The following is a 12,716-nucleotide window of genomic DNA, read 5'->3' as shown; positions in this document are numbered from 1 at the left end:
CATGGGAAAATTAATTTCTCATAATACACCATAATCCATGCATTGCTAAGATGTTAACTCATGAATTCAAGGCTTAATAAATAACCAGTGAAAGCATTAATTAGTATAGTGTAACTGACCTACTAAAATAGTTATTATGAAAGAAAAAAGGGCCTTGGTACACTGTAACTGGTTTAACTGGAAATCCCCAAATACTTATGTATGAATGGATTTGTGCATGTTTATGTATATATATTTAATACACAAAAGGGTTTCTGAACCTTGTATGCTGCTCTTAGCTTTAGGGATCTTGTCTTATACATTCTGATTACTCTTTGTATATATACATAAAGGGGGGGAATTCACTTCACCTCAGTTTTTACACCCATAAATTTTGCCCCAAGCTTTGGCTGCCTGTCTAGGCCTTCCTGCAGTTAAGGGAAAAAAAGATAGATCCTTCCAAAAGGTAGGCTTAGATACCACTTTTAACAAAGGATGAAGCATGCTGTTGAGATGCTCACTTCTGTTCATTTACTACTGAGGAAGACTTGGTGCCTCAGAAAAATGACAATTTTTGACAGCTACAGCTGAGTGAGAGGATTCTCAGGTACACTCTCAAATGATCTCTTTAAGTAAAGGATATGCTTCATCCAGTTCCCAAGTCCCATACATTTAATTCATATGGAATACTCTGCTCCTAGAACAGAAAAAACGCCTACTGCTTGATCTTTTCCAGTATTCAAACTTACATTTTGTCTTCAGGCTTCCTGGCAGCAGGTTGTCAGGTTGACAGTGGAATATGAAAGTCCCACAGCTGTGAAATGAGTGGGTAGCAGTTTGGGATGCTGGTAAGTTGCCTGTCAATACGATCCTCTGTTTGCTTCTAGTACAAGTGCGAAATAATTAATGTTATTTGGATAGCCATCATCTGTAACATGTCATACATTGGCACTGAGCCACAGTTTGGTGCTGGCAAATCCCAGCAGTGTAACAGGGCTGTTTACGACAGAGATAAGGCACATCCAGGTACTGTTCTCACATAGAAAATCAGAAACCTGTGTTCTTGCAGATTAAACTGATTAAAGTAATAGTTAGGACTGACATGAACTATCAAGACCAGCAGCAAGCTGGGACAAGTCAGAAAGCAGTTCTCTCCCAGTCCTTTGCTTGGTTTTTGAGCACTAGCAGTTTAGATTAGGTTAGGTATGGATTATTTTTTTTTTTCCTTTGCAGCTTTACTTCCTTTAATGTCATCTTTCTGTATTGTCTCTGCAAGGAAGCTCTCAGTCCTTCCTTTGGGAAAAGCAATTTCACGCTTAAAGTTGCCACGCTATCCTCAGTATACAATTGAATGCAATGGCAATGGCCAGCAGAGATGAGGTAATTCCCACTCTTCACTGAAATATGGCCAGTGATGTGTTCAAGGCCAGGCCCTTGTTTCTCATCTCCATTATTTTTGCTGAAACACTTTCTGAATCAAGGTGCTGCACAAGCTCATGGAAACCTGTCCTCTGCCCCTCACTTTCTTGACTGCCCTAGCAAGGCCACATGAATGAATGAGACATGATGTGTCTTTTATACCTCCCCTCAGACAGTCCTAGCTGTGATGAGGGAGATGCACTCTGAGCTAAATTTAAAATTAAAAATATTTTCAATATATTTAAATTTTAAAGTATTTTACACTTTCAGACCAGGATTTTGTCCCACTTTAAATCATCCAGCTGCAATGGGAAATGTACATAGTCCAATACAAGAAGCCCAGATTGACGGGCTGCAGAGTAGAAAAGCAAGATTTTTGCTTATGCTTTTCAGAATAGCAACACATAAACCTGTTTGCAATCACAGTAAGTGATTGGAGGTGTAGTGAATTTTCATGTATTTTAGGTTTTGGTTGTTTTTTCGTTTTAGTAGGTTTTCATCAGCTCCCATGGGAGATGAATGCCCAGATCACCTTGGCTTTCAGGGCTTCCAGGCATCTTTTTTTCCTTTGAAAATACCCTCTTCAAATAAGCATCATTTTGATCATGTAAGTCATGAACTCTGGCAGAGTTTGTAAAAATCAGTGTAGTTTTTCCAATGTACAACTGCCAAAAATCTCTGTTGTTATATATAAACAGGATCCATCTGCCTTGAATTCACGTAAGGATAATATATGAGAAATAGCAACTAAAATTATCCTTTATATATGGAGAAGAATTTGTCCCAGTGCAAAATTCTTGTGTGACAGCACAGAAGACCCTGTTCTTCACCCATGTGCTGAAGTCAGTGGTGGCACAGCCCAACTTGGCTGCAGGGACACTGGTTTTCTACCTTTTCATCATGTTCTCAGCCCTTCTATCTCCTCTCTCAGCTTCCTAATAATTTCCTCCTGTCCTGTCATCAATCCCTTGATGTTGGAAGGGCTGGTTTTTAAGACCCTTGGGCTGGATCTTGTGCCAGCAACATCAGCAAAATCACAGTGCTTTAAAATGGCATTAATGAAGTTCTGAGTTAGTTGTGTTCAGGACAAGGAATGGGAATTATAGCATTTAAATTACAGTACCGAGTGATTCTGAAACCAATACAGAATTCTGGTAGACAGGGATTTTGAAAATGCAGTCACAAGTATGCTTTAGGAGCATCTTCATTATCCACTCATGGCTGGGCCATTAATTAAGTGTAAGGTCAGTCTCATCTGCTGAATGAAAAACAAGGGCCACCGTGTTCTCCTGAGGACTGCCAACAGAGACTGGAGGAGAGCTCCATGAGCACAGCTTCCTTCCCCTCATACTTTTATAGAAACAGTGGAGCACAGTGGCAGAAACTGTGTTTAAATACCTTTCCATGCATTACATAAAAAGATGCTGGCATACAGTTAAGATCTGAGATAATACTTTCAAAAGCACTCATGACTTGGGGACCTCAGTTTTATGTTCTATTATGACTTAATTACTGAGGTCACTAAACCACAGGTGGTTCACACAGGGCAGCTCTCTGAACTGTCTGAATTCTGGAAGATTGCTCCTTAAAGGGAAAAATAAACGGGAAGGCTAGAGATGACCTTTTAAGAGCACAGAATGGAGGTAGGAGAAATCTTGTTTTACAGAGCAACACAAAACTTTGGAGAACTGCTCAGTTCTTATGAAACTCTCTGATTTCTGTAGTCCTCTGTACTATCATGAAGGGTTATTCTGAGTCTAAACTCTCATATTCTGACTAGTGAATCTAAAGAGTTACAGCACAGTTATCAGTCAAGCCTCAGGTACTGTATTTCTTTCAGGAGAAGAGGATGTTTTTATTCTTGTTCATGACAGTAGGAAGACCTATAATTTGGACTGGAGCTACTAACAATGCTCAGGGTTGTTATTAAATTCACACAATGAAAAGAAGTATTAGCTAGAGATGCTTAAGAGCATAGTAGGGAACTTGTTGGTAGGTGTCAGGTTTACAACAGTGCACAGTGTCCTGGTTATTCTACTACTGATAATTTGCTAGCATATAAAATTAAAATATTTAGAGCTCCATTAATCCAGTAGAAAGGGTCTCATTGACTTTAATTGATCAGATCCTACAAGACTTTCCTGAACAAGGAAATGGATTTTGTAGATGATAAATGGCTAACTTAACACTTTGGGGAGTTGGAGTAGTTGTAGTTTAAATAACAAGACCAGATGCTGCTGCAATGCACAATTTGAGAAGCATGGTAATACCTGCTCATCTCCATGATGTGTTTGGTTCTACTGCACATGGGCAGTGCAGGCACATGATAGACCCAAGGTTTCCCAAGAGCACTGATACTGCCTACTCACTCAGCTGTGCCTGGGAAAAAGCATGGCAAGAAACAGACCTAAGGTCAGATGTATGCTCCTGGCAGGCTGTCTACAGTCCTAGGACCACAGGGTGAGCTCCATCATGTTCTCCATCCTTCGCTAATGCTGCCTTGCCCACCATATTTTCTATTGCATGCTGAACTGCCTGTGTCATCTATTGTTCATTTCCACTGGCAACGTGTTTCTTCCTCCCTGCTGCATACACAGATCCTCCCCGTTTCTCTATGGACCACACTCCTTGCCTTTCTTTTCTGCTTTTCTCACCCACTCCTTGTTCTGTCACTTGCCATTACACCAAACTTGCTCCTTCAGCACTTCCAGACATTTCTCTGCCCATCCATCTACCATGAGATGCTCCCCTTTTTCTGCTTCATGACTCAGAGCACCGGTGGCCGGTAATCTAAATTTTGGAGCTTACTTTCTGAAAAGTGAGTTAAAAGCATCCTTACTTTGCTACCTAGCTGTTATCTCACTTTGCAACAACAGCAGGTTAGTGAGGAGTGTATTCAAAGAAAATGAATGTATTTTAATGATGTGACTCTCTGCCTGCGACATTTTAGAAAAATAAATAAACATTCCTCCCCCAATAATACAGAAGTTCAGGCTTGGGTGGAGCATATAATAGTAGCAATGTGGGAGACTTATCGTTCACTTGTCAACTTACAAGAAGTTGGTGTCTTCTCAACTTGCAACTAAGTGCTGTCAGGTCTAATACACCTAAGCACTTTGGAAGAGAAAATAGAGACCATTTTTGAAACTGTGACTGCTGGCGAGCAGAGCAGTGGGGGGAAAATAGGTAGAGCAGCAGGATCGGAGGCAAAGTGAAGAGGATTAGGAGACCAGTTCTGGGTGAGTGCAGAACAGCCCAAGGGATGGTCCCTGAGGCCAGGACACAGCATGAAAGAGCAGAAGGACTAAAGAAGGAGAGAAAATAGTAAGAAAAAAATATACGTAGGCAACTGTAAAGAAAGCTACATAAATTGTGTATGACAACCCAGTCAAATTTAATCATCTATGTCTGACTAGCTCTGTACCTGCACAGTTACCTCTGCAGCATTCTCTTATATATTGTTTGCACACAAACACATAAATAAACATTATTACATGCTGCCTGGCACTGAAGGGGTATTTTTAATATCTTCATCCTCCCCCACTTCACTATCTTCCACTTCCATATCTTTGCTTCTTTTCAGCACAAGGCAGTTTCCCAAAAGGAAGCTCTGAGGAGGCAAGGAAGTAGTGGCACTGTCCATATGGAAGATATGGAAATGCAGGAAGAATAAGAAGCTGTCATCACCTCAGCCTAAAATTCTTGTCTGATAAATTCTGGTAAATTCTGCCTAGGGAACCACCATGGATTTCAGTTTGCTGGTAAGATATCAGGAAACGTCAGAGTGAAGATATTTCAGCTGAAATTTGTCCTCCTATTTTTGGATACTCTTGAAAATTGTAATTTGTACCAGTATTGTTTGTGTCAATAGTGGATCCCTGAGCCTGGACCATGCATTAGATTACTGCTAGGAGTCAGTCAAACTGATTTTCACCCTTTTCCTCTACTGTCACTGAAAAATATTTTGGGTGGTACCATATAGTAGGAAGAAAAATCTGAGCCAGTATTTGCTTCTGAAGGTTTCAAACTGCTTGTTCCCAAAAGCAAGCTTGGAAAAGGCTATTCACTATGTCAGAAGATGCCGATTTCTGAAAACTGATGATAGATCTCACAGCAGAGACTGTTTACAAGTTCCCTTGGGGCACTTAAACAAATGCAAATATTTTTGCTTTGACAGTAATTGCATACACCTAGATTTCAGCTGCAGGTACCAGCAGCGCTGTGCTCCTGGTGAAGCTCTTTCTCGCAGGTAAAACCCCAGCAGATGCACCAATTACTTTACATACTGTTTACCCGCTTTTGGTGACATTGAGGCTAACCTTGGAGTCACCTCCCCCGCTGCCACATTCTCCTTTGTCGTACCACCATTTGTTTTTCAATTTGTCCAACAGGCCTTGTTCATTCAGTTTTAAAACTGCGAGGTTAACAGCATTTCTTGAAACGATAAAACATATTTTGTAAGAAACTGCACAGCTGTTAAGATGTTAGAAGGAATGAGGACTTAAGCTGTTTATAAGCTTGATCCACACACTAAATAAACCTCTCATTTCCATATTTCAAAGCTCCTGGCAGCACAAATAATTGTGATTACTTTCAAATGTGAAAAATGTCCTTCCAGTGAAGAAATGATTTTCAGAATGGTTTGGATTTTAACAAGAAAATTCTATCAACCAACCAAAACTATTTTTGCAAAATTATTATAAAATACTGCCTGGAATTATAAAAGATTTACACAGATTTATTTGAATCTATATTTAGAATATGTTTAGTGTGGGCCCAGGCTGATTTTTTCAAGCAGATAGGGAAATGTATTCCCATATACTAAAGAGGCAACATTCAGATGGCCAATGATAGGACACTGCTAGTCACAGTGCCATAAACAGATTTGACATATAGCACTTCAGAGTGATCCTGCACAAGCTATGGGCTAAGGCTGCGGAAACAGGCTATGTGAGGTAGAGCTGAAGAGCAGCACTAACAGCTTGCATGCTGCCTATGATGCTGTCTAGAGTCAGTGAACAGAAAACAATGCACAAAGAGGTGCTGGGAGTCCTGCCCATCTGAAGCTTCATCACCTGCTGTAGGCACGTCCGTACGTTTGGGATGCAGGCTCGAGAGTCCTTCTTCTTTTGCACTGAAAAGGCTTAGCTGAAATTCAAGTCCTGGGGTCTATCTTAGTACCGTGACTCCAGAGACTGCCCTGCGACCCTGGGAGAGCACCCTGTCTTGAAAGGCACCTGCAGTGTGGGGGAGGAGGGTGGCAGGGCAAGTCACCCTCTCTGGGGAAACCTGGGGACAGCGCAGCCAAGCAGAAGCTCAAATGCTGGAAGGACCAAACCCAGCCCATTCGCTGGGTGCTGAGATACAAGCAGGTAGTTGGGACATCCTAAGGACTTTTCCCTGAAGGGTATATACATGTTGTACTACCACTGGATGAAGGACAAATCCTTAATTGTTAGCAGCACAGTAGCACAGGCACAACAGACTGAAAGGGGCTCCGTGAACCTGGTGTTCTCTATCTCATGTTTAAGTGCCCTTTTTTCAGGTGAGAGAAATATCTGAGGGGCACTTTGGATCTGTGCAGGCAGAGAAGGCGTTGCCAACATGAAGGCTGAATCACAGAATCACCGCTTCTGTATGAACTCAAGGCTGCTGGGAGTGCACTGAAACTCAGGCAAGAAAGGGACACAGCTGATCCTAGGATGGGGCTGCTTCTGTTCATAACCAGAGATTTTCCTTCAAGTGTCCAGAGTGTTAAGACTGGATGGCAGAGGGTAGACAGTATAGATTACCATACAAACTCAAATGTAAAGCACTTAGATTTATGATAGGAATTACAGTCACTGACATTTTAAAATCAGTTGATAACTAATCTGCCAAGGCACTTATGCAGCCTTCATCACCTCCTGAGGAACCTCTGCACTTGTTTAACTGTATGACTTCCTACCTTTATTACTAAGAGCCTCATGAGTCAAATATCCTATTGGTACACAACTACATCAGTATTTATTCATAATAATAAACTTTTCTTTTCCTCTTTTCATGTTCAGAGGTCCCTAGTGCATCCATGCCTATCAGACATGTACATTTCTGTTGAGTGTCTGTCCAGGCTTGCCTGTGGACCTGCAGAGGCATGAGGAGCAGTGACATCATATCCTTGAAGCACCCGTCATCTCCAAAGGGAGAGAAGCATCTGTGAGTTGCCAGTAGCTTAACTACTGCTTTTCAGGGTCAATATGCAATTGAGAAAGATGGAATTTCTCTCTCTCTGAATTTTTTTAGTGCTGTCAAGATCTGTCTGTAAGGGCTGAGTGGGATTTAGCAAGAGCTATGTCTGTCAATGGCATCTTCCCCATATCAATTATGAGAGGATGCATCTCAGGTCCCTGGGGCTCCATTCTGGTCTTAGAATGGAAATTTTTCTCTCGCTCATTAGGAGAGAGATCTTCCTGGCAGACAGGTACAGACAACAGTATTTCACAGCTTATGGAACATTCCTTACAACACTGGCCCGTTTGTGGGACAAATGTCAGCTTCAGGACATACCTTCACTGTCTTCTGGTAACAGTTTTTCATATAGCTTCTGCTGGAATCGAGACAGGTCTTTGCTGACTGGTCATGAGGTTTGGAAACTGCTTGTGTGTAGATCTGATTTTATTAGCTTCACTGTAGTTACATTTATAGGAGATTTTCAATACAGATAAAGGAATTGCTTGTCTGTCCCTGAAAGTGAAAATGAGAACTGTAGGCTGTAGTGGGAGTGATAACAGACTGCTCTTTGTGGGTAAAGCTTTAAGGAGAATTTAGCAGTCAGGCTGACAAATGTGATTTTGTATAAGTGCTCTAATTATGGTTCACACTCCAGAGGGAGAGGAGCAATTGCAAAACTGGAATGAAATTGTTCATTTGTCCCTTTTGTTCTTGGAAGTGATTGCTTTTGAACTAGTCTTATTTACTACAGTTTTTTCCTACTCAGCTTTTAGTTATAAAACGTATGCTTTTGGCCTGTTTGCCCCATTCAGAAAGGTAACTGTGTGGCCAGCTTTGCCACTTTACAAATTTCCAGTACACTGAATGTCGATTTTATCTTTGTAAGAACATTGGGATTGAACCATAGGTGAAAGATGATCCTAGAAACACTATTACTTTGCTGCTGAGCAACATTACTTATTCTGAAAATGGCTTAGATATATAGCTTGAGCCTGCTGTCTACAAAGTCCATGTCAAAACTCCTTCTCCCTTCAACAGGAACCAAACCAAGGTCTAATTTAATGCTGCTATGTCTAATCGTCACACTGGGTATCAATAACATAAACAGCTCCTTTGACAGTGCTACAGATGCAGGCAGGAGCGATCATTCCCACGAAAAATGAAACATATCTCAAGAAATATCACTAACTCTCAATTCAATGAGCCACTTAAGCGCAGTCTTATTTTAAAGCAGATGGGAAGCCCTATCAATCAGTCTATCTGTAAAAGCATCTTCATACTATTTCCTCTAAACTGTAGTCTTTCAAGTATGAATGCTAAAGCTCACTGAATCAGACAAAGTCCTTATGCTAAAATCCTCAGAAAGGTTTTGTTTTTTTTTTTTTTCAACCTTTATCTTATCTTGGGTGAAGAAATTACCTGATAATTTGCAACATTTTCTTCAAGCTTTTCAAGTTAATGTCTACTTAGACCTTTTATCTGGATATTCTAAGGTGAATAAAAACCAACTAGGTGATTTTTTTTGACAACTAATACACGTTTTCATCTTTAATTTCCATGTTGAAGGGAAAGAGCTAGCTTATTTGCCAAATGTTAGAATTTATCTTTCAAAGTATTGAAGATTATCAAGGAAAATTTTCCCACAGTCATTTAGATAAACTGTGGCTGGTTGATAGTAATCCTAGAGTAATAAATAAAGAAACGAAAACCATTCATGAGAGGGTTATTTAGCTGGGTTATTAGCCATATCCACAGACGGTTTCACAGCACAATAGAGAAATGGAAATAAAAAGGATGAAGAAGTAAATGTGGATTTAAGCTGCAATCATTGCTCTGAAATTAAACTGTATTGTTTATAAATGTAAGACATTATTGTCCTCATCAAGTCTAGCAGGCCATGTAAAACCAGATTAGTTTCACACTGCTTTTTCTGTTACTTTGTTACCTAGGTCCACCTCAACATGTGGAAATACTTCCTTCTGGTCCACAAAACACAGAGACCTTTTACTCAACAGTGCTGTATCTCCCACAGAAACTTTGTAGCTGATATCCTGATAGATGCAATGGTGACTACATTGAAAAATATATATCTGAGACCTCAGAGCCAAGCTACATCACTCATACTCATCCTAGACAACGCTTCATTCTGCCACAGAGGAAGGTATTTTGAGACTTCAGTATCTGTGGCAGAAACTGTTCTTTCATCATTAATAGGACCGTATCCTCAATACCACACTTAGTCAAAACTCCCACTGAAGAACAATGTGTTCCTCAAAAAAGGAACTGAAAGCTTTGCAAGAGTAAGGGTTTAACAGTAGAAAGCAGGCAAGTGCTTTAATATCTGACTCTTAATCCTTGCTGTCACTGCACAATCCCACCTTTTCCATTACTCAGAAGAAAACGGTGTCTGTGTATGTGATAGTTAAGACAGTTCACCCAAAACTGAAGCTCTTTAGTTACAGTGATACCTCACTTCACAATTACTTGAGTGCATGGACAGTGATTTCAATGGATGATCACAGAGTTTTTTAAGCTGCCTATAGAATTATAGTATGAAAAACTTGATGAGAATGAAATCATTCTTATTTAAAATCACTTTCCATGTCCTCATAAATAAACAGTAATAAGCAGTTTAAAACGTTAATCAGTGTCACTTCTTTTTTTAAAGATCCTACTTGTGCCAACTGCAGATATGCCTTTCACAGTTAGCAAAAGATAAAACTGAACAGACAGATGACAGTGCGACTACCCAGTCCTTTGCAAAATAACATCTATCATTCCAGACAGGGATACCTCACCTGCTACTCAAAAGAACTGCAGTAGGGTGCTTGCCCAAAGACAAGTTGGCAGAGAGATCTGCTTTGTCTTCCAGTAAGTTTGGGTCACAGCAATGGTTAGCAGATGACCCATCCACTGGACTTCAGTCTATATGAAGCAGTGAGGCAGGCATTCAACAAACGACCTGACCGCTATGACATACAACACTGTGGTATCTAGCAATTACATGGAGGAGCATTTCCAAGGCTGACAGAGACACACAAAGGTCCCTGCACCACAAGGGAATGACACAGAGTCTCAGGCTAGGGACCACTGCAGCCAATATCACAAGCACTGCTGGAAATTTGAGATAGCCATAAGGGCTAGCATAGGAGGGGCACCAAATTCTACCTAATGCAACACTTCAAGCACCTATTTCAGCACAGTAACTCAGCATCTCTAAGAAACCAGAAACCAAAGCATGAAATGCATCCTGCACAGTATGATCAAGAATGTTTTCAACAACCTAATTACCACAGCCTGAATATGTGCAACAGGTAGAAAAGGCTCTCTCCAGCCTGATTAGACTTGAGTAAGTATCCACAGTCTCATATACAGCTGCTTTTTGTTTAAGTCATTCAGCTCCCAAAATCTGGAGGCACAGTGGTTCATGGGACAGGTGGAAATCATCACCCATCAGCACCACTCAGCATCATCTGTGAATGCAATTCAGAGGACTCAGCCTTGGCCTGAGCACACACAGTGAAGGAGACCTCCTCCGTGAAGTCAGGTCTCAGAATACCAGTTTTTGAATACTAAATGGTATAAAGGCACAGACGGGTCCCCAAGTACTCATTACAACAAAGGCAGGATCTCTGCTTGGAGTGTTTAATAACAATCTTTTAGGCATCTGGTAGAGTTTTGCCAGGAAAATTTAAATGTCTTAGCTATTTAAACAGCTGTGACATTTTCCTGAGTCCGTTTCCTGTACTCAGTCTCATAAATTCTGTGTAACTGGGATGTTAGAGAGTGAAATACTTCCCTGAATCCTGGACAGATTCTTGGTGAAATTCTGTCGTTATCTTTACAGACAGTGGCACTGTTGTTTCACTTCTTAGAGTTAGGGATGTTATTCACTTGAAATAATGAACAAGCAGGATGTGCAAAAATAACATGATTCACTAATGAGACTCTACATACACAGAGACAGCTTTGTTTAAACTGGAGCCGTATTGCACAGTGCATCATCCTAGAACCGCTGGTGCTGCCACTGCAGTTACTGAGGCAGAAGCAGAGACCGTGATCCTCTAAAAGGCTTTTCACAAATCCTTCTCACAAGGATTTGAAAGCCTCAGAAATTGCTCAGTCACTTACACATTACACTGTGCGGAGGGATGCCACCTCTGTTTAACCTTAGGTTCTCTGAACTCGCAGCAAACTGCCAAGAGTACCTGACTGTTAAATGCTCAAAGCACCATGGGGGGGCCCATACACAAGGTATGGACCAACTGGCAAAATACAGGGATTCACTTTTCATGCCAGTAAAATCCACAACTACACTGTCATATAATTTTATTGCATATATACTCCTCAATAAGTTGTCCCTGGAAAAAAGTGGGGATCAGTAGACTACTGCACAATGGGAACTGAAGCCACAGATGTGATGGTGCATCTGCAGTAGGTGTTCACTAAAGGAACAAGCTTTCCCAAGACCACAATGTCACAGCGAGCGACATGCAGCCACTGATGGCATGTCCAAGCATCTCAACCTTACACTTTGGACATCTCTCCCTGCAGCTACCTGATGATGCCAGCCATCTCCCAGACAAACCCCTCATTGCTCCTGGCACAGGATGGAGCGGGGTTGTTCCTCAGCACAAGGCAAAGAGAGAGCCTGGTGAAGCCAAGTTCAGTGACCTTATTTCAGTGATGCAAATCACAGTTATTCTCTCGTGACCTAGTCTGCCTCCAGCCCAGGTGGCTTGGGAAGAGGAGGCCACAGCTGCCCAAGAGCCTCCCTTCACTGCACAACACAGTGATTCCTGGATGCAGCTGGGGATCTGTCTCAGACATACTTAGTGAAACACAAGCGGGTGCACTTTTACAGCTTGTTCATATCATCTGTTCAAACAATTTCAAATGGGAAAAATGAAAATACAACCTTACCAAGCAAAAAATTAAAACCTGCCCATCTTCTGAGCTGTTTATTTTAACCATGTTTTGAAAAGCACTGATGGCAGATCATAACACAACACAAATGCAGTGCAGTTTAAGGATGTTTGACAATTCATCAAAAGAAATTAAGTGTAAAGCTGCATGGTACTGCCTGAATATGTTTAATAAATTAGGAA

General features: G+C 41.1%; 1 protein-coding gene across 5 annotated transcripts in view; it reads right to left on the bottom strand.

Annotated features, from left to right (window-relative positions):
- GRIA4 (glutamate ionotropic receptor AMPA type subunit 4) overlaps positions 1-12,716 on the bottom strand; it is a 238,583-nt gene that overhangs the window by 11,195 nt on the left and 214,672 nt on the right. For 3 of the 5 annotated variants that reach the window (XM_026860550.1, XM_026860570.1, XM_026860532.1), the window contains one exon: positions 5,718-5,832. The exons of the other annotated variants lie outside the window; for them this stretch is intronic. In XM_026860550.1, coding sequence (XP_026716351.1) covers positions 5,718-5,832 — 115 coding nt within the window. The remainder of the gene's footprint in view (positions 1-5,717; positions 5,833-12,716) is intronic. 5 annotated transcript variants of the gene reach the window in all.

The sequence above is a fragment of the Athene cunicularia genome (assembly GCF_003259725.1).
Source record: "Athene cunicularia isolate RWA chromosome 1 unlocalized genomic scaffold, athCun1 chr1_part1, whole genome shotgun sequence".
Classification (NCBI taxonomy): domain Eukaryota; kingdom Metazoa; phylum Chordata; class Aves; order Strigiformes; family Strigidae; genus Athene; species Athene cunicularia.
The sequence above is the reverse complement of the archived record's forward strand: the minus strand, read 5'-3'. Positions and strand labels throughout refer to the sequence as shown.